This window comes from Tetrao urogallus (genome assembly GCF_951394365.1).
Source record: "Tetrao urogallus genome assembly, chromosome: 19".
Classification (NCBI taxonomy): Eukaryota; Metazoa; Chordata; class Aves; order Galliformes; family Phasianidae; genus Tetrao; species Tetrao urogallus.
In genome coordinates this window covers 5415740-5436402 of record NC_136832.1, presented here as the reverse complement: position 1 = coordinate 5436402, position 20663 = coordinate 5415740, and the positions used below count along the sequence as shown (strand labels likewise).

General features: G+C 46.9%; 2 protein-coding genes across 7 annotated transcripts in view; one reads left to right on the top strand and one right to left on the bottom strand.

The window, feature by feature from the left end:
• Positions 1–10534: 10534 nt before the first annotated feature.
• DYNC2I2 (dynein 2 intermediate chain 2) lies at positions 10535–17693 on the top strand (the record flags this gene model as incomplete). The annotated part of the gene is given in 11 exon segments (XM_079544641.1): positions 10535–10560; positions 10562–10638; positions 10641–10741; positions 11195–11443; positions 12211–12320; positions 13976–14148; positions 14394–14503; positions 15214–15381; positions 15784–16016; positions 16764–16921; positions 17455–17693. Coding segments are annotated over 11 exon segments (1644 nt in total).
• Positions 17694–17955: 262 nt separating this feature from the next.
• Positions 17956–20663, bottom strand: part of SPTAN1 (spectrin alpha, non-erythrocytic 1) — a gene marked incomplete at its 5' end in the record, with an annotated part of 43520 nt that continues 40812 nt past the window's right edge. For all 6 annotated transcript variants that reach the window (XM_079544879.1, XM_079544880.1, XM_079544883.1 and 3 more), the window contains 5 exons: positions 17956–18161; positions 18856–19003; positions 19324–19470; positions 19954–20007; positions 20365–20561. In XM_079544879.1, the coding sequence (XP_079401005.1) occupies positions 18036–18161; positions 18856–19003; positions 19324–19470; positions 19954–20007; positions 20365–20561 (672 nt within the window). In that variant the 3' untranslated portion in view covers positions 17956–18035. The remainder of the gene's footprint in view (positions 18162–18855; positions 19004–19323; positions 19471–19953; positions 20008–20364; positions 20562–20663) is intronic.

The window sequence follows — 20663 nt, the reverse complement described above, 5'->3', positions numbered from 1 at the left end:
ACATAAAATCATGCAAGTCACTGTGATTAATAGCAACTTAACATTTTTATAGCCCTCCATCCAGAAGAATCTCACAGAAATTACTGTATGGAAATAGAAAACAAGGATCGTTTTACCACAGCTGAAATACAACCGAAAGGTTTTACAGCTGTACATCTGTGCCGGGAGCCTGCTCTGCCACAGAAACCTTGCAGGCTCACGATCTGTATCTGGAACAAAGACCCGCCTAGCAGTGCAACACAACATTTTTTTAGAGCATATGAAAGCTTCTAAATGACCGAGTACAGCGATGAGTTGAAGGCTGAACAACACTTGAAGCGCACAGAAGCTCGTACTTGATAGTAAAGTCTGACTGACGTATCAGTGCTTACTCTAAGCAGCAGCAGAGGCACACCGGCTGCTTTGCTGCGTGTAATCAGTTTGACAGCCCCCAGGAATTGCTGAGTCTCCATGACCCTGGAAAGACAGTTTGGCACATACATTAAACAGTCAAATACCTCCCCTCCAACTGTTTATTCATCTCCACAAGTCACAGACCTTCCCAGCCTGCGCTCACATTAGCACTGAGTGGTTAGATAACGATGGAAGAATCTTCCACGTGTCCTCACAGTTGTTGCAGTCAGAACCCTCAGATGAAAATATTGCTGGATTAAATACTGCCTTTGAAGCAGAATGGTGCTTCAGTAGCACAGACAACACAGTGAGTAATGTTGTATAATTGAATAAATCCAATGATTCTGTTGGGAGTTTCTTTTTCCCTTAATTTTTGGCCATGTTCCCATTAGATGTAGTCACTAAACTTGATTTTTGTTCTTTCTTATGCCAATGTTTTTAACTTACCGGAGTGCTCATGCGTAATCTAGGAAGAGCTGGATGGTCATTAACACTTTTTTCTATTCCCAGATACTAGAGACAAAAAGGCAGCCAAAAAAAAAAAGTATATATAAAGTAAAAATAAAATAAAAATTCACAGTCAATGAAACCTAAGGCACTTCTGAGCATGAGGTGTAGGCTCTTCAGACCTATGAGTGCTTATGAATGTTTTGTTTCTTTCTTTCACGCAAGGTAAAGAGTTGTAAGTAGTGCAGGGAGCTGAAATGATCTGTTCCTTCCAGTCTATAAGGGAAAAATGCTTATTGGAAGATTCTCTTGAAGTTGCATTTGGAATTGTGGAATTAAGAGTCCCTGTCCAAAGAGCCATTTGAATGGTGGAGTTTCCTGCCCTTCTTGACGTTCATTTAGATTTTTTACTCCATGATTGTTATCCTGGAGCTCCGTGTCTGTGATCACTAACTGTACCAGCGGACCCACACATAGATGGGTCTGATGTTAATCTAGTGCTACTGAACTGCGGTTTGTAAGAGCAAAAAAATATTGACATATCTACCTGTCCAGGTGTGCTACTGCCATTTCCAGATGTGGATATCCATCTCCTCCAGCCTGAGGAGTTCGCAGATCAAGATGGGATCTGGAATGTACAAAAGTCTTGTACAAAAACACGTATTGGCAAATGCCAGAGTGGTTCTTCACTACCTGCAATGCCCGCAGGATACAGATTTCCCCCATGCATTCACAGCTGCAGATCTTCAAGCCTTTTCTTAGGGATACTCAATTACTAGTTCTACAGGACAGAATTAGTGCCAATCCATTCGGTGCTGAGGCTGGGGGAGCCTTCAGCCACGCTCAGGATGGCTAGAATGGTTTCACAGAAAATGTCTGAAAGACTTTGTATTTATTTGAAATAACCTGATCATTAATTAATACCTGTTGTGGATGGTTTGGTGTTTGTGCTTGAGGCTCTTTTACTACATATGCTCTTGTGTAATAAAAGCTGTGAACAGAAGTTGTTGGACAAACCGACCACTCACAGAAGGCATTCCTAGGTAGAATGATCAGTCACTGACAGGGACACTGTCAGACTGAAATGCTGCAATTAATACTGGGAGTTACTCTGAAATAGCTGTGCCAGCTCTGTTTTAGTGTAGAAGGCCCCGAAATAATAAACAGGGGAAGTAGTGTTTGCCTTTGCTTTCTGCTCCGTCCAGGGAAAGACTGATTCCCTTGTAGCTGGGGCAGAAGATCCAGTACTGGATAGAGTCCTTCTAAGTAGACACAGCAGGTCTGGATCAAAAGTACTCAAATCATAGAATGGCGTGGGTTGGAAGGGAACCTCAAAGATCGTCTGGTTCCAACCTCCTGCTGTGGGCAGGGTTGCCAACCATTAAACTTGTATGAAAGCTGAATCAAAGGTTTAGGATATCTAAGTAGGGATGCAGCAATGTTGAGGAATCATAAAACTATTTTGTTCTTCTGAAGGTTTTCCTTTAGAGAGCTTCAAATAATCCTCTCTCACTTTTCCACTCGTGGGGAAGTTAAGAAGCACACGCCTTTTCCACAAACAGAATCCATAAACATTTGTTTTCCAGTACTTTATGGCCAATTCTCAAAACTCGTATTTATCACCTCCTTCTTCCTATGCAAAGAAAATTCTTGCTGAATCCCAAACCAAGTTGAATTGCTTCAAGATTTGGCCCCTCAGGAAGAGCCATAAAGAGCACAGCTTTACCCACTGTATTCCACCCATTGTCTTGCTACCCTGGAGAGCTGTTTTTGTGAGAACCATGAAGGGCTTCCCCTGTTACAGAGTGCTATCGATACTCGAACTCCCAGGGGAAGTAACCTCTGTTCCTACCCAGGAAATATCAGATTAAAACAAATACACAGAATATCACTCAGTGAAGAGTGAGTGCGTTATTTACAATCCTTCCGTCTCAAGTTGGCGTCATTCAGACATTCGCAGCACGTCTTGAGCTTTCTGTAGGAGTGCAGTGACAGAGGAGGTGAAACAAAAAGGAGGAAAATGCGTGGAGATGTCATACACAGTTTGTGCTATAACAATACAGCGTACACATTATTCTTGTCATCTGAGAATGTCAAAACTCATAAAAGAATCTAGCTAAATATAAAACCTCTGTGAGAAAAGTAATTCTTGTATTGATTAACTAAATGCCGGTTATTCAGTTATCCTTCATTAGAGCCAGGGACAGAATGTAGGAATAGAGCTAGGCTTCAGCTTCAGCGACATAAAATGCTGCTCAAGTTGCCAACAATGAAGATCTGCAAGTGGAATTTGGTTAATTGTGTCAGTCTGTAGGAACGCTTATGATTCGTTGGTATTACAATGGCTCCGAGAGTCCTGAAAGTTCTGTGACTGCCATCCCTTTGTGCAAGGTGCTGTCTGAGCCCCAAGCAAAGAGGTGCCTCTGGCTTGGAAGGATCTGAAATCTTTGAGGATGTTGTTTAACTCATTTTTCTGCTAGAATGTCCTGCTTATGGATTCCCCCCCCCCCCTCACATTCCTCCTCTCTTCCCCATCGTGCTGGCCTTGGATTGTGCCAGTGCTGGTTTTTGTGCAGCCTCGTGTTAAACTGAATCGGGAACCTGATTTCAATTAAAAAATAGTCCTCAGAAAAACATTTATTTTTAACTCAGAGCAATACATATTCTGATCTGTTCCCTGCTGCAGATGCGCAAGGAATGCCACAAGAGACAAGGTCGCATAACGGCAGGAATGAATGGGGAAAGGGTGAGGAACAGGTTGCATCGATCTCACTGACTTAGAAGATGCGTTTGTCAAAGCGTGCCCTTAGCACGGCAAGGCTGCGATTCAGCTGGTGTGAAAAAAAAAAACACACTGTTGTTAGTTTTGTTTAAATTAACGCAAGCAAGTGGGCTATCGATGTACAAAATAAGAGAACTTCAGGTGATACAGTAAAAGCTTCCAGAGTAGAATTTGACATCATTGCCAAAAAGTCATCCTTTCCCTTTCGGATTCAAAAATAACAACTCTCGAAAACACACAAAGCAAATAACCTTTAAACTCCATGTTTGCTTTTGCAGTGGCACGACTGGAAAATAATTTCATCTGCCTTTACAAAGAAAGCTGAGGAGGGTGTAAAACAAAGTCGAGACCATTTCCCTCCCGCCACAGCCGTACGTCTATTATCTGACTCACCACTTCTGGGATTCCTTCTGGCAGTGCTGGTTTTATTGCAATGAAAACTCAAGCGTGTGAAAAATATTCCCTATTTTCTGAAGACTGTTCTATTCTCTGTTCACTGTTTCGTTCAGGTCAGTATCCCTTCCTTTAAAGGTTTGGAACTAAAGATTCAGAAAGTGCTGTTCTTAAGCCTTGTGAGAAGGACCGGCACAGTGGAAAGGAAGGGGGAAGGGAGAAATGAAAGGGGAGGAGAGTCCATATCTGAAGAGAGACTCCAGACTAGAGAAATTTTACTGACATCCATTCAGTATCCAGCAGGGTCTCCTTCAAGGGCTTTTACTGAGATCCAAAGGCTCTTGCAATTCACAGAGGCATTTACATGCAACATTGCCCTCTGGGAGCTAAGGTATAACTGTACTCCTGGATAATAATAACAAAGAATACTACCAGATTCCCATTGAAATGTCAACCAGGCACTACTGTTCTAGAGAGCAACAAAGAGATGCTAGTATAACTAATTATGAAGCCTCAGTACCCTCATTAACACTTCTTTAGTGCCCAGATCTTTGAAAATCAGCTGTATAAAGTGACTGTCAGAGTTAATTCCTTATAAATTGCCTCCTGTCACTGCAGCAAGTTCTCTCAGGCCGTGGTGATGCTGAGAAATCTCTTGTGTGGGATTCTTTTTTTTTTTTTTTTTTTAGTTCTGATGCTGTCGTATTGGTTATTGAAAGTATAATATATAAAGGTTGAATGAGCAGGAGTTTGTCAGGATAGGATACAGCAAAATCAAAAAGCTCTTAGGTAACCCAGCTTCCATAGATCTGTAACATAAATAGGAAAAGTTTGAATTGCTTAAATGGGAAACTAAGGACAAAAGAAAAACAGGAACGGAAGGTGTGACATTTGGCACTAAGACGATTCCAGACCTTTTTCAATGTGAGGATGGCAGCCAGTTTATAGCCTTCTCTCCTCCTACTGCCTTTATGACAGCATTTCAGCTCCAGGCCTCATTCCGATGCATCCTCCCTCCCCACCACTCCTGCTTACAAATATATATTTCAATAGGCTCAGGCTGCACAGAGTTCCAAGCCCAGCATGTAATGCGTACAATTGTTTTCACGCTTTTCCACAAAGAGCCACATTCATGCCTTTTGGGGCTCTGCTTTGTCATGCTCTTGCTCTTTTTTTTCTTTAAGTTAGACCAGGATCAGAACCCTACATGAACGCTAACAAAAAGGCTAAAAAACCATCTGTGTTTGCCTGGGGATGGACGTTACATCCCTGCTCCATTCAGTCTCCTAAAGGACATAAAGAAGCGACCTTTTAGAGAAGATAACAAAGCTGGTCATTAGAGATCCCTTTGCATTTTTTGAGCAGTAGAAACACTGAATGGTGACCTAGCAAGTTGGACACAACAGCCTGCTCCATCTTCTGTGTACTTCTGTACTTTCGAGGAGATTTTCTGAGTGCAAAATTGCGTGGAGCTGTGTTTGTACAATGTGCTCTGGGACCCCTTGGGCTCCTTGCTATGTGTGGGATAACAGGCTCATCATAATGGGATATTCTTAATCACCAGTTCAGAATTGGCTGCAGCACCAGCTGTGAGATGATTTTGCTGTTCCAGCTAAACTGACAATATGCAAACTCTTTAAATGGAGGTAAAGTTTATGTTAACATGGGACTGTCCTTTCTGCTGTATTTGCTGGTATTATTAGGAAAACAGTTTTATTCTGCACTCTTAGATCACAGATTGCCATCTCAGTAAAGCTGTGATATATTGGTCACTCACTGTTTACATAAATCAGATTTAATAAACAAAAGCATGAGGGGTGCTCCAAAAGTAATGCCTCCTATTTTATGATGTTGGCCCACAATGTCAGAGGCAGATGCTGGTAGTGTGGCAGTAGAGGCTGAACCTTTTTGCTAATAACCCACTCCATTTTGTTGCCCTGTAACAGATGGCATTAGAGTGGCAGTCTGACAGAACAGTGTCTGACATGGAGGTGTGTTTGGAGTAAAGGTATAGAACTGAATTCCTCCCTGCAGAAAAAATGGCACCCACTGACATTCCTCAATGCTTGGTGAATGCTGAGAGAGAACAACTCAGAGTCATTGAGGGGTGGTTGGTGGGGTGGTACATCTCAGCAGTGGCAACACTGACACTGAGGGACCTCTGCTGATGCACTGTGTATGAGCTTGGCATGCAGGCTCTTGCTCATCACTGGCAAAAATGCACAGCTAATGGTGCTTTGTAGCTGAGAATTTGCTTTATCAACTCGTGTTACTGTACTCTTTGTATCTGTTGTAGTTTCCATGAAGGCATAATATAATAATATATTATGTATAAAATAAATATAATAAATAAATAAATAATAATAATAATAATATATTATGTATAAAATAAATAAATAATAATATAAATAGGAGGCATTACTTTCAGAGCAACCTATGCTTGAAATTAAATATCTGGCTTTCTGAAGTGCATTCAAGAACTGTCAGACAAGTTGTGCTTGCTTTACACAAACATAAATTTGACAGAACTTAGTACAATGTAACTACCTATTTCAGAACAGCTTATCTGCAAGGGACAGCCAGCCCTCCGACAAATAATACCTACCTGCAGTGCTTTTCAAGATGTTCAGGTGCTTTATATAATACCAATTCAAATTTGAACAGCTGCTTCAAATACTGCAAACATAGTATGAGTTGATAAATTGATACACAGAGCAGATAAATAATAGTTAGTCACACATGATGATACGGAATTAATTCAACGGATCTCAGTGTTTTCTTCCATCCTGTCAGCGCTGCAATGGGTCAGCTACCTTTTAAGGGAGGGACGCCAGATTGTACATGTATTTCTGAGATTAGATGGTGGGCATGCTGATATAAGCTCAGCAGGAATGAGGGGATGCTGTGTCTAAAAGGAGAGAGCTGCTGCCAATCACACTGCTGACAGTATCTTGCCTGTGTCCAAAGCAGAAGCTCCCAGCTGCCACTGTGCTCGGAGCACCACGACAGCCAGAAATTTGGATCCCGAGCCTTTCATGGATGCCTTTCGATATGCCATGGCTCCTGGCCCTGTGCCAGCTCTTCTTTGCCTTTCAGAATCTGCCTGCATGGAGTCTTCACACTCCTGTGGTGGCAGCTTGCTGCCACCTGCAACAAAGCACGCTTTCCCTATGCTCCTTCCCATTTGTGTCATGTTGGACTGAAGTCTCTGATTATCGATGTGGCAATAGCTATGGGATATGCAATACCTGTACTGTGAAAGAAATGCTACCTATAATAAGGTTTAAAAGGGACTCCTCCCCCCATTCTAATTCTACAGACCCTAGCAGATCTATGACTAATGGAGACGGATTATTTTTATAACATATAATGCATGTATGTGCACCAGAACTTCAGAAATGAGACAACATATTTTCTGCCAACATTTCAAGTATGATTTTCAAAGCAAACGGGATCGCATTTGCAGAGGGAATTTGGGCAGAGGGAGGGGGAAAAACGAGGTCGGAAGTTGGAGAAAGATGTATAAGCTCATGTGAATGAACCCAAAGAAGCAATGGCTGGAAGACTCACACAGCCTGAGGTTGTTGGAATCCACACAAGGACGTTAAGCTGCTGAACATCTGAATGCAGCACAGCTGTGGTCACCTGACCTTCCATCAGGTTTAGTGAATGTCTGAACACCTTTTTTTTTTTTTAAATTCACAGATTTCTAACAAAAAAGAAATAAGATTTGTATGTAAGTAATGCATCCGCAAAGATTCTATCAGATACATTTGAAATAGCACTCCAGGGGCTTGGGTCCTATTTTTCCTTCTGCCATACATGGTGTAACTTACAACACTTACACTTCAAATGCCCACTGTTTAAAAAAAAAAAACAAAAAACAAAAAACACACGCACAAAAAAAACCCCAAAAACCCAGCTCTGATAGTTCACTACCTCAAGGGTAAAAGAAGATGTTTGTGATGTTTTTGGAGTACAAGATGAGGTGTATCACTGGTAACACTGCAGATAAACAGATTTCAGCCAGATCATTATGTACTGGTCTTGCATTTGAACTCCACGATCACCATCTACAGAAGCACAGTAGGATGCAATTGTTGAAAACTACAGAATGTGGTGCACCAAGCTACCGGTGAACCTGAAAGAGTGTCTTTTCAAATAATGCTACAGACGTCAGGGCATTCCAGTCATTTCCCTTTTGGGTCATACCCACTTATTTGTCTTCTTGCCTTCACGTTTGCATGGTCCTGACTATTTTTCTCCAGTGATATCCCCATTTAATGCAAACCTCGGGGCCTCACTGACACCCTCCACATCGTAGAGCAAACAACCTCACTCTAACGCAAATGACCTCAAGGCCCAGTTCTGAAACAACCGTATGGAAGTAACTGATCAAGCACTGTCTGTACCTGGATGCCAAGCAAGAAATACCAGCATAAATTCTGTTTAACATCTATGCATTCAGAGGCAATATAGGCAAGTACCCAGATTTCTGCCAAACCAAACTTGGATGCTATGCAATCCAGTAGTGAACAATTACGGGAACAGAATTAGGGCTTAATGGTTATATTGCCTGGGGAGACAACCGCTCTATGGAGTGGTATGTTTCTTTGGTATGAGCCTTTGCTATTACTTAAGTTTTGTTCTTTGGATTATTTTTTAATACATGACAATGCATGAGGACTTACGTCCTCTGTACAGAACCCATCCAGCAGCAATAGGCAACGTTTTTCTCCTATTTTAAGCTTCTTGCTGCCAGTCTAAGCCCCAAAAGATCCTTCTCATGGCACTCTCTTCTTGTTTGAGCTACGTGTGTTTTCTTCGTCCTCACTTGCATCTGTTTGGGTGGGGTGGAGGGAATGGGGAAAAGGTAAAAGGGGAAGGCTCAACCGTCTCTCTATTTCGGGTCGTCTGCTGTTTCCGCTATCTGGAGCCTCAACAGAGCTCAACTGTTTCATTTATTGCATGCAGAGGGCGGCTGCTGCACCCACTAGTGGGTGAATTTGTACTGAGTTGTAGCAGAAAACATTTGGTTCGCACAAAGTTATAGAAATTATACAACAAACCATGCATGCTTTTTTTTTTTTTTCTTTGTCCCTTTTCTTTGTCCCCCCCAGCATTTCTTCACAGTTTTCACTTCGGCCTTGTCTTATTCCTCTTTTCTGATGCTGATTTGCCTCATTACCCAAAAGTGACAACTCACTGATACTTGATCTCATGCAACACAAAGCAGAGAAAGCACAGATCAGCGCCGTGTTAGTTCCAGCCACTTTAGAGAGCTTTCGTAGCCCGGGGCAGGTAGGAACCCTCCCCCGACATCCGTGCTTTCACCCTATTTCCAGCGCTGTGAGACCACATCAGAACACCTACATGTCTGACACGGCCAGGCCAGAAGGAAAAGCAAGATAAGGTTCACTGAAATACCGTTCCACATTACAGCTCCGGCAAATCAGACACTGCAATAAAGAAGAGTCAAACCACACTGCGTTTAGCAGAGTCATCTTCCGGAGCTGTTTGCTTACATCTCGTCTTCAAAGCAGCGCAGATGCGCAGCTGTTGTGGAGGAACGGGTACTGACATTGCAGTCACTTTGGTGACAGCATGCCGATGTATTTTCGGTGTTCCACGTATTCTCATTTCACAAACAAACAAACAACCACAAAAAGCCACCACAGCAGCAAAACCCCACCAACTTTTCTCCTCACATTCGCTGTGTCAGGGTTTGAAGTCACAGACCGTGCTTCACCCCTTCATCGGGACACAGCCGTACGTAAGCTCGCGGCTGCAATAGTTGGTCTCCCACCACAGACTGCAGCTCATCACAGCAACCAGAGCGTTTAGCGGGGACTGAAGGCGATCTCCTTATGGACGACAAGCCTTTATCTTAAGCCCTCACAACTCCTCACAGGAGGCTCGCGGTGCTGCCTGTCCCGCAGCAGCAGCCGGCACAGCGCACAGCCCTGCTGCCCGCAACGGAAAAAGGTTAACGACGTAAACTGAGCACTGTCTGCACAGCGTAGTTGAATATTTGTTTCATCAGTTAAGGAACGAATTTCTCGCCGCCGCATCTCCACACGGAACAAAGCGCTGTTCCGGCGGCACGCAGACACTTCCCGCTCCGCTCCCGCGCGGCCCGGCTCCCTTAGCGACACGGCGGAGCCGCACGCTGCCAATACCACGGCTCCCTCACAAGAACCCCCACAGCGAGGCACGGAATCGGACACAGGGCCCGGCACGAGCACCGCGCTCCCGCCTGAGCGCTCGGCTGCCGGCACGGCACGGCGCTCCGCCCACCGCCATCTTAACTCCGGGCGCCCCCGCCCACCCTGCACTCTGCCCCCGACGGCGCGGCGGGGCCCAGCGCGAGCGCGGCAACGGGGGAAGGAGAAATCCTCGCTGCAAACGCCACGCCGGCCCGGCCCGGCTCCGCCGCGCCCGCTGCCCGCCCGCAGAACGCGGCCAAAGCGCCGGCCCTCGCCCCGCTCCGCCCACGGCCCCTCCGCGCCCTTCCTCAACATGGCGGCCGCGCGAGTCAGTTACCGCACGTCGTGACGTCATCGCGCGGCGCATCTCCGTCTCCATGGCAACTGGCGGGCGCGGAGCGGCGGCTCCGGTGGCCGGGATCCCCCCGCCGGCTTCGCCGCCATGTTCGCGGACGAGACGTCGCCCGGCGCCGCGGTACGATCGCTGTGGAGGAGCGCCCGGAACGCGCGCTGCGAGGCGGTGAGAGATGGAGGCGGCTCCGGCCACGCTCCGTGCTTTTATACGCCGGGAGGGGGTGGCCGGGGCGGCCGGGCGCTGTGCTGGCGGTGGCGGCGGCTCCTTCCGCCCCGCACTGAGGGACGGCAGCTGTGAGGCCGTCCTGCAAAGGGGCCGGGCCGTGCGCGGAACGCTGCGCTGCACGGCTCAATGCCTGGCACTGCACAGCTCAATGCACTGCACGGCTCAGTGCACGGCTCAGTGCACGGCACTGCATAGCTCAGTGCCTGGCACTGCACAGCTTAATGCACTGCATTGCACAGCTCAATGTACTGCACTGCCCAGCACTGCACAGCTCAGTGCCCGGCCTGCCTGGTGCTCTGCCTTTATTGCGTGCCCACGGGGTGCTGGATCAGAAGGAAGGCTCCGCGTGTCACTCCGGGTCTGTTCGGCTCACAGTTTGTCTTCTTTTACCAGAAAAGCTGCCAGACTGGGGAAGTTGCAACGGCAGAGGTTGCAGTGCAGTCGCGGAGCAGCAGAGATGCCGCTGTGCAGACGGATCAGAGCGCAGTTCCAGACGTGCAGCAAGAAGCCTGTGTGGATGACAGCGGTGTGCTGGCATTCCTCCGGAGGGTGGAGGAGGTCGTTATCAAAGAGCTGAACAGGAATGTGACAAGTCGTGCCTTTGATGGCTTTGACGTGAACTGGATGGATCAGAACAGAACAGTAAGCTGGCAGTGCTCAGATCCTTGTCGTTACCTGGGACAGCTGCTCGCGGTGGCTGTGACTCCTTACTTCTGTTCCTTACTGCTGTGACTAACCTTGCTGGATTCTAATCATTAGAAATTAGCAGGGTTTGGTGGATTTCCTGCAGCTCTGCCCTCTGCCTGTGCCCTGCTCCTGCCCACTAAAACAGTTCTTCCCGCTGGTGGCTGTGTTGCAGCAGCTTTATGAGAAGGAAGCTGCCAGCAGTGCTGCTGTGTCCTCAGCATCCAGGAGCCCCTTCAGAGCATGCCAGGCTGGCAGTCCAGGAACAGCTGAAGTCAGCGATTTGGCAGCTCTTCTAATTTAGGTTATATTTGTTCAGTGTATGGTGTTGGAGAGTGGGAGCAGGCTGTATCTTGTCAGTACACGTTGGTGCCCTCATTTCCAAACCGTTTCTTGTGAAGCTCAGTGGGTGCTGGGATGGTGCTGGAGGGCTGTGATAAACCCAGCAGTGCATCCCCTGCAGCTCATCGTGCAGCTCCTGAGCCGTGCAGTCTGAGGGAGGTCATTATGAAGAGGCAGTTGGTTTGGTGGGATCACACCATTTTTAAATTTTATTTATTTTATTCCAGTAGGAATTCACCTTCTTTTTTCACATATGCCTATAAGGTACATTGACAGAGGGGAAGCCTGCAGTGAGGCCATGTGATTGCACCAGGCCACGCACGGATCTCAGGTCTTCATGTTCAGAAATGATCGCTTCAATGCTTGAATTTAATCTCTCCCAGGTGTTGTGTTTGCATACACTGTCATACCCAGAGGCTCAGGATCAACACCTGCAGGTTACTGGTGTCTCATGGAATTCAACAGGATCTGTTGTAGCATGCTCATATGGCCGGTGAGTACCCACATGGCTTTGGGAGCACACCTGATGTTCATGTGACATTTTGGGCTGACTTCAGTTTTACATATGTTCACTTTCTCTGTAGTAATAAACTATACAGAAATGAACCTTAGTTCTGTTCCAAAAAAAAAAACCAAAAAACAGCCACATTAAAAGAAAACAAAACTCAGGGCAGACTCCAATTATGGCTTCTATGTTTTCTACTTTTTTTCCTTATAAAGTGGCTAGACGTAGTCTTACAGAACCACTTCCAGATAGATTCTGCTTGAAAAAGAAAAGCCAAGAGCAGGCACACTTGTAGATGTGTGTGGGTGAGGCTTCAAAGCACAGGCTTTGTTCATTGCAGATCGTGTCATTTTGAGGAGGTCTCTTTCCACCCTGGATCAACCTGGCATCCCTTCACGCCTGGTGCCATGGATAACAAACATTGAGGAATCTCTGAAATGAGAGTGGGACAGTTCATCTAATCCAATGAACATCTCTAACAGCGTCTCCTTTCTCTGCCTTTATGTTGCCCTTACTCAGTTTTCTTTCTGTTATGGTTTCCTTGGATTAAAAGCCCTAGCAAAAAGTGCATCCGGCAGTAAACGTACAGGGAGAAGTAAAACCGGGCCAACCTGTACATCGCTTTTCCCTTCTGCTCTCCCAGTTCACAGCTATTTTCAGATTAGAATGTGGTTTCTACATCTGTGGTTACCTTCAGTAAATTCCCTTCTGTGAACTTATGCAGTCTGTCTTAAACTTTTAGCCTCTACCCCCTCCTTTAAAAAGGAGTTTCGCAGCTCAGCTACGCACGCTATGAAAATGTCCTTTTGTTTGCTCAGTATCTCTTTTAATAATTAAGAACATCAGGGAAAGGCAGAAGTCAGGCTCAAACAATTGCTTCCTGTCCTGGCCCCTCTCTGTTCTGCCCTCAGCCATCTCTTGTAGTGAGGTTGGGCAGTGTGGTGCTGAGGATGGAAAATACAGAGGTACTGTGAGAAGGGCCTCTATCAACACTTCCCATCATTATACCCTCGGGTGTCTGAACAGCCCCTCACATATCACCCCAAAGTACCTTCCTTGTAGAAGCCTTTACCTTCAGAATATGTGCTGTGCCAGCTGGTCGCTGGGGGTAAGCATGCAGGTGTTTTGGTCTGTGCTGTGGGCAGGTGGCAGCAGTCAGCATTTTGGGGGTGTTCTCCTGTCTACAGAGGTTACAGCTTGGTAGGCACGCAGTGATAGAGTCAGAAGGAGGTAACAAAGAAAGCAGAGGGACAGCTGTCTTTTCTCAGACCCTGGTTCTTCAGGTCCTTGTTTGAGGAAACCTACCTTGCAGATCTGCCTGTTTGCAAATCAGCAGCACTTTGGTCTGCTGGGTTCATAGGAACTTTCTACGGGTGCTCTTTTGACGTTCCCAGCATCTGGATGGTTAATAGACCTGGCAAAAGGGAATGGTGTATGAGATTTCCTGGCAGGCACTTTGTTCAGTCGCTGCACTGAAACATTTTGTGTATGTACCAACATGCAGAGAAGTTTTGCCACTTCACAATCCCTTGATCTCATTTTTCCTTCTGGCCACAAAGCAGCACACGTATAAATGATGACTGGGACGTACCAGAGCTCTGCATGAGCTGGGATTGTTGTGCATCAGGCACAGTATGGCGTAGCTTTCTCTTCGTCAGGTTGAATGATGGCAACTGGAGCACGGAGAAATCCTATGTCTGTACCTGGAATCTGGATAGAAGAAGGTTGGATCCACAACGTCCCGACCTTGTGGTGGATGCTCCCAGTTCTGTCATGTGCTTGGCCTTCCACCCCTCCCAGCCTTCACTGATAGCTGGTAGGTTAGATCTTATTTGAAATCTACCCCTTGTTCTTTAGCTTGGATCATTTTTCTCTCACCTCAGCCTGAGATTTCTTCCAAAAGTAATGGTATTGCAGCTCCACAACTGAAGGAACTAACGCTCACCAAGACCAAGTGCATTGTTGATTCTGAACTAGAAATTGATGCTTACATTTTTCAGTGCCCATTGCACTGTTCACTGTGTGCACTTCAAAGTGTCATTGTCACCTGTTCCCTTGCAGCTGGTCTGTTCAGTGGGGAAGCGGTGGTGTGGGACACCAGCAAACCAGAAGACCCCTTGATGTGGCGGACAGGGATGACAGATGACACTCACACTGATCCAGTCTATCAGGTGAGAGCTTTCACAGTAAGCACAGCTGGGGGAGAAGAGAGTTCTTAGTGCTGGATTTCATCCCTTCAATTTTATCTCGTTAGCACTTCACCTGAAGCTCTCGGGCAAACTGCTGTATTTCAGCTGTTGTGCTCTCCTTTCATTTACCATTTTTCCCCAGAACTAATACAGAACTGCCATGTGCTGAACTGGATGCTTTCCCTGTACAATAACTTCTTGTTCAGAATGAATGAGCAGGGCTGTTCCTATGCTGCAAGGGTTTACTGATGCAGATTAGGCCAACAATTAAGTAGTAAAGTATCACTGATGCTTAGGTGGAAGCTTAAAGTTTAAAGTTTAAAGCTTAAAGAAGGGGCACAATCTGTCAGTGCCCTTTGGCTTCCTCGTGGGTGGTTTTTTTTTGTTCCTCTGAGGCACTGTGACTTTGGGCAGTCTGTGTATTTTCTCATCTGAAAGTTAGGAAAATGCTTTCATTTACAGCACAGTGGAAATGCTATAAATACCAGAGCTCAAAAGCAACAGCAGGCAAAACCTGGAAACCAGAATTCAGCCCTGAACACCAAAGCTCGTTTCTCTCCTCACACAACATGTCTGTGTGCCTGCTGTTCATCTGGTCTGGCAAGATAACAGCCTGCAGGCTGCTGAGCATGAGGGCAGCAGTGCTGACAGCCCCCTCACCCGGAGCTCGGCTCCTTTCTCCTTTGCAACAGGTTCACTGGCTGCCCGATGCCAAGCATGGAAACCACGTGGAGCTGCTGAGTGCATCCACGGATGGTAAGATCCTGGTGTGGAGGGAGGAGCGAGACGGGCGGCTGGCCGTGGCTGAAGGCTTTGCCCTGGTGGCTCAGCAGATCCCTCGCAGCGCTCAGCTGAAGAAGGTGAGTTCATGAGTTTGTGTGACAGCTGTGCTCTGGCTTTGGAAACCAGGCAGCAGGCCAAGCCTGGCACAGGAGAAGCACCAGGAAAAGCTCCTTTTTGAACATCAAGAGTAACCCCTGATCCCAGCTCCCTCCCATAGTGAAAGTCAATCCATTCACAGCTGGCAGCAGCTGAGGTTTTGCCATGGTCTAAAGTTGCTGGGACCAAGTAGAGAACTTGTTTACAGCACTAATAATTCACACTGTAGGTGGATGCTGCAGGGGTTGAAGACCATCATGGCTGGTACAGGCTGTGTGGAGAACAACTCCTCTGGTCTGTGACGAGCTGGCTGGCGCTGCTCTGACTGCATACCCACAGCAGAAGCCCCCATCGCTTACATCACGTGTTTGTTTTTCTCCCAGCTCGTGTGGGGAGAGGCGGCTGTAGGTGTGACATCGCTCTCTTTTTCACACTTCGATCCCCACGTGTTCATTGTTGGTGTGGAAGGCGGCTTCTCACTCAAGTGCTCCACTGCAGCAGACACCCCAGCTCCACGCCGGACAGGAGGTTCTGTTCCCCTCAGAGCACCAGCTGAGCTCGCCTTCTCCTCGCACAGCGGGCCGGTGTACTCCGTCAGCTGCTCCCCCTTCCACAGGCAAGAGCTGCACACAGACACCAGTGCTGCATACTGGTCACAAGTTGTTACTTAGTGCTGAGTGCACATTTTTCAGACAATACTGGGGTTTTGTGCACATACAAGTTCCAAACAAGTCTCACCTAGCATTAGGAATCTAGCTAACTACTGAAGGACAACCACTGCCCATGGGCTGTGGTGAAGCTGCACACCCAGATACGCTGCGTGTGGTCAGAACACCAGTAAAACGAAATAGCATTTACACCCAGCCCATGTAGAACGTTAGCACCTTCCTTAGGACAGCCTAGAATACTGAAGAGTAATTGGAAGTCAAAGGGAGACAGCTGGAAATAGAGTTATTTACTGAATTAATGCTGCCCATCATGTCTCACTAGCAGCTGCCTGAATTCCACCCCCTGCCCATGGGAGAGGCCCAGCACCATGAAACATGCTGACTGCCCGGGTTTGCATTTACTTTGTGTGGGACAAACTGCTAACAATGCCTGTCTCCAGATCAGCGGTTCTCAGGCATCTCCGGCCTACAACCCATCATACTCAGTGGGCAGCGTGAGCCCTCATTAAACTTAATTGAGAGCACTGACAAAGCTGTGTCTCTGCAGACTGCATCCCAGAGTACAGCTTAGAAATTGCTGCTTTAGGAAACAGACACTGTCAGAACAGGAGCAGCGTGCAGGATTGCGCTCCTTGAGGGAGTTTTGTTCTGTATCTTTAGCACCGAAGCCCAAAATATTGTTTCTTGCAACCCAGGAATCTCTTTCTGAGCTGTGGGACTGATGGACAAGTTCACCTGAGCTCCATGTTGCAGACACAACCCCTCGTTTCTCTTCAGTTATCTACAAAATACCTCTTCTGTGTTCGCTGGTCTCCCATCCGACCTCTGGTCTTTGCAGTGGCTTCTGGGGAAGGCAAGTAACTGGAGCTGCCTCTTCTCAGGCTGAAAATCAAATTTTGTGCTGGCTATTAATTAATACCAGTCAGTTCTGATCACTGTATCCCACAAGCAGAGAGCAATAACCATTGCTTGTGCAGAGCAATTAGTACAACAGTCATTTTGAACTCAAGATAATATCAGTAGCAGTTATTTCCAATCCTACCTTTAAAGCTGTGGCTCCAGCAGTTCACAGGGGTACAACACAGCAGTTACTGAGGCTAAAGCTTACCTACAGCTTCCTTGCCTGTGACATTTACTTCTAGAGCTAAGAGCAAGCAACAACTTAAAACATTTCCCAGATACATTTAGTGAAGGGAATGGAGATTTCCCAGAATCCTGCGAGTTGCCTTCAGGTGACAGCAGAATAAATGTAGGCTGTCTTACAGTGGTGTCACCTGTCACAGTCTAGACCCCATCTGAAAAAAGAGCATCTGTGAAGCGCCAGACTGAGTGGGTAACATTCTGCATGTAAGGTCTCTTCCTGTAAGCTGTGTTTCTGTTTTATAGGAGATGTGCACCTGTTTGACTTTGAGAAGAGCTCCCAGAAGCCTGCTGTTTCCATAAAGCAGGCCGTGGATGAATGCCCCGTGTACTGTTTAGAATTTAACGCCAAGCAAACTCAGCTCCTGGCAGCAGGGGATGCTGCTGGAACAGTCAAAGTCTGGCAGCTGAGTTCTGACTTCACCGAGCAGCGGCCCAGGGAAATGAATCACCTGGAGCAGCTGGCAAGTGAGCTCACAGACTGAGACAGCAGCACAGCAGCCGTGGGGAGCTCCTCACTGCTCTTACTCTGGGCAAAGCTGCCCGTTCAGCCCACAGAACACCTAGCTGTGACTACAGCCGGAGTTTCATCCATGTGACACAGCTGCATTTAACCATTAAACACGAGATGATGTGGTTCGACCAGTAACTTTTATTGAAGCACACTGCAATATGTTTGTCTTCCCTAAGAGTTTTAAGCTAAGCAGTTTAAGGTTACATCATAAAGTAACATTGATTACTGTAGAGCACAAAGAGAGACACATGCAGAGCTTATAGTCAGCAAACGTGAGCATGTTCTTTGTATCTTTTGGTACTAGTGTTTTGTATCAATTCACAAAGAGTGAACGTGTAAACTCTATGTAGTCATAGGCAGAAGGAAGTTCTCTGCCCTTGCCATCCATGTAGGGCTTCATGTGAGAAATGCAGTAGTCGGCTTGTTCCCGGGTCAGGTTCTGAAAGATAAAGACAGCAAAGGTGGAGACGGGCGCTGTGGGGCTGCAGGTGGGCACTGAGCACAGCACTGCCCTCCCCAGGGGCACAGCTGGGAGCAGAAGCACCAGAACTGTGCCTGGTGGAAAGGAGCAGTTTGTTTGCACTTTGGTTCAGGGGTGGGAGGTCTGACCTGCAGCTTCCCATCACAGAGGAGACAGAACAGGTAACAAACATGAGGAAGAAGAGCAGCCTCTGTTTTTCTGCCAACTGATTCAGACAGGAAAAACTTGCTCTCTTGGCAGGGCAGTGGGAGGGAGGTCATGTTCTCGGTATTTAAGCACAGACTCAAGTTTCTCCTTCAATCACTGCTTGGAGAAACACCTCCCTCCACTTTCCCAAATGATTATAGGAAAGCATAAGTTTCTGAGGAGAGAGACAGTGAATGCAGCCCTTCCTGGGCCTTGGAGCAGCTCTTGCTTTACTTGAGTAAATCCTTTGGCAGTTAAGTTAATCCTCCGCTTTAGGGCCAGAAAGCAGATGGGCAGAGCTGTAACTACGGTTTCTTTATTTGCTGCAGGGGTTTCCTCTGCAGGTTCAGAACTGGCTTAACTACAGCAACGTGAACTTCCAAGTCATGAGTGCTGTTTATGTTAACAGCCTATGAACAAAACACCTCCCTCTGTTCCTTTCTAGAGGGCCACAAACGGCACTGACCTGGTAGAGCTCCTCCTTGGTCACGTAAGGCTTCCCCTCCGAGCTGAGGGCACGGAAAGCACTCTCAATCTCCTCGCTGGATTTCACGTTCTCTGTTTCCCTGCTGATCATGAACGCCATGTACTCCTGCAGTGAGACGTGGCCGTCCCTGCCAATGAAACAGGCAGCATGTGAGCACTGCTGTCCCTTCGTACCACGGTGCGCTTCCTCCTGAGAGAAGGGCTCTGACTGCTCTGGGAGCAGTAAAAACCTCAACGCAGGAGGCCGCACCAACACCAGGCCACTGTCCACGTGGAGTATCTTCTTGATAGATGTCATTCTTGCCTTTGTGAGAATATTTTTCACATGAATTACCGTGAAAACAGGAAAGCAAAGCTCTCGGCCTCTAAGAGGCTTTCCAGCTAACCCCCCAGAAAGGTACTGATAAAATACTTGGCTACAGAAAAGCAGAAGGTCTGATGCACGTACCTGTTGGGATCAACGGTGTCAAGAATAGACTCAAATTCAGGGTCAGGCTCTCCTTCCTCAACCATGGGCAGGTCGTAGCCAAGGGAGCGCAAGCAAGACTTAAACTCCTGGTGATTAAGACGTCCAGATTTGTCCTTGTCAAAGTGCCTAAAACCACAAAACCAAAACCCACATTACTAAGCGTTAAGATGCTGAGTATCTCATTCAAATTTACACAGTGGGCTGAAAATGAGCACCTTACAGCCAGTCCACCGTTCTGGAGAAGCGAGCTTGAATTAATGGGCATTTCCTACCTAACAATGTAAACAAATTCTTCACTTTGCTTAAAAAAAAAAAAAAACAGCAAAGAAGGGCTGTATTCCCAGCTGGAACTCACTCTTGGTTCTACACAACTGTGCCCACAAGTGAGCATGCCCACGAAAAGCTCTCATGGCTGCGGTGCACCCAGCCAGCAATGGGTGTGCCTGGAGGCTCTGCCATCTGGCAGAGATCAGAGCAGCTCAGCACAAAACTGGGCAGACAATAAAGGAGCTACAAACAGAACAGCCAGAGAATCCTGTGAACAGGAGCCATCCACGTGCCAGAAATATCTCCCAAGTATTCCACTGGCATTCTTTCCCTGCAACTCACTTGAACATCATGCTGAACTCCTTCAGGGCCTCCTCTGTGACTCCAGTTGTGTTTCTGAAAGAGAAGCAGCAAAATTACCGAACAGTTCCTAAACTGCAGAACTCCGATGGAGTCCATCTGCCCCAAACCAGCAGCCTGCACCAGCTGAGGACAAGTGAGCAGACAATACATCACATCATCACAGCTCAAAGGAATAAATCAGCTCCTCCAAGACATCACTGCTAATGGCCAACAGGAACTATTCCAAACCATGCTTACTGCATCCTTCTGAAAGCAGCTGAGAAACACTGGAGGTTAAGGAGCTCTACGCTGCAGAACGCAGGAGAGACTCATCAGCACTGCCTGCACAAGGTTTGCTTTCAGACAGACAGCAGTGTGTTACTGTTCACCTCCCCCCAGGCCAGGCAGTACCGAGCTTGAATCTGCTGCTCCAGGTTGTGCTGCATTCTCATTCCCAGCTGGTCAAGCTGGTCCCACTGCTGCGCCAGCCCCACGGTGCTGTGCTCTGTGTATTTGTTGTCCAAGATAAGTGCCTCTTCCATGGCTGCTCCGAGGTCCTCAATCTTCTTCAGCTGGCTCCTCATAGCCCGGATCTCCTGGTGTTTGCGCTGGTAGGATGAGAGAGGAGGAGAAAATCAAGGAGTTCAAAAACCAGAACAACAACAACCAGCCTTAAAACGAACATTCATTTAGGAAGAAAAAGGAAAACT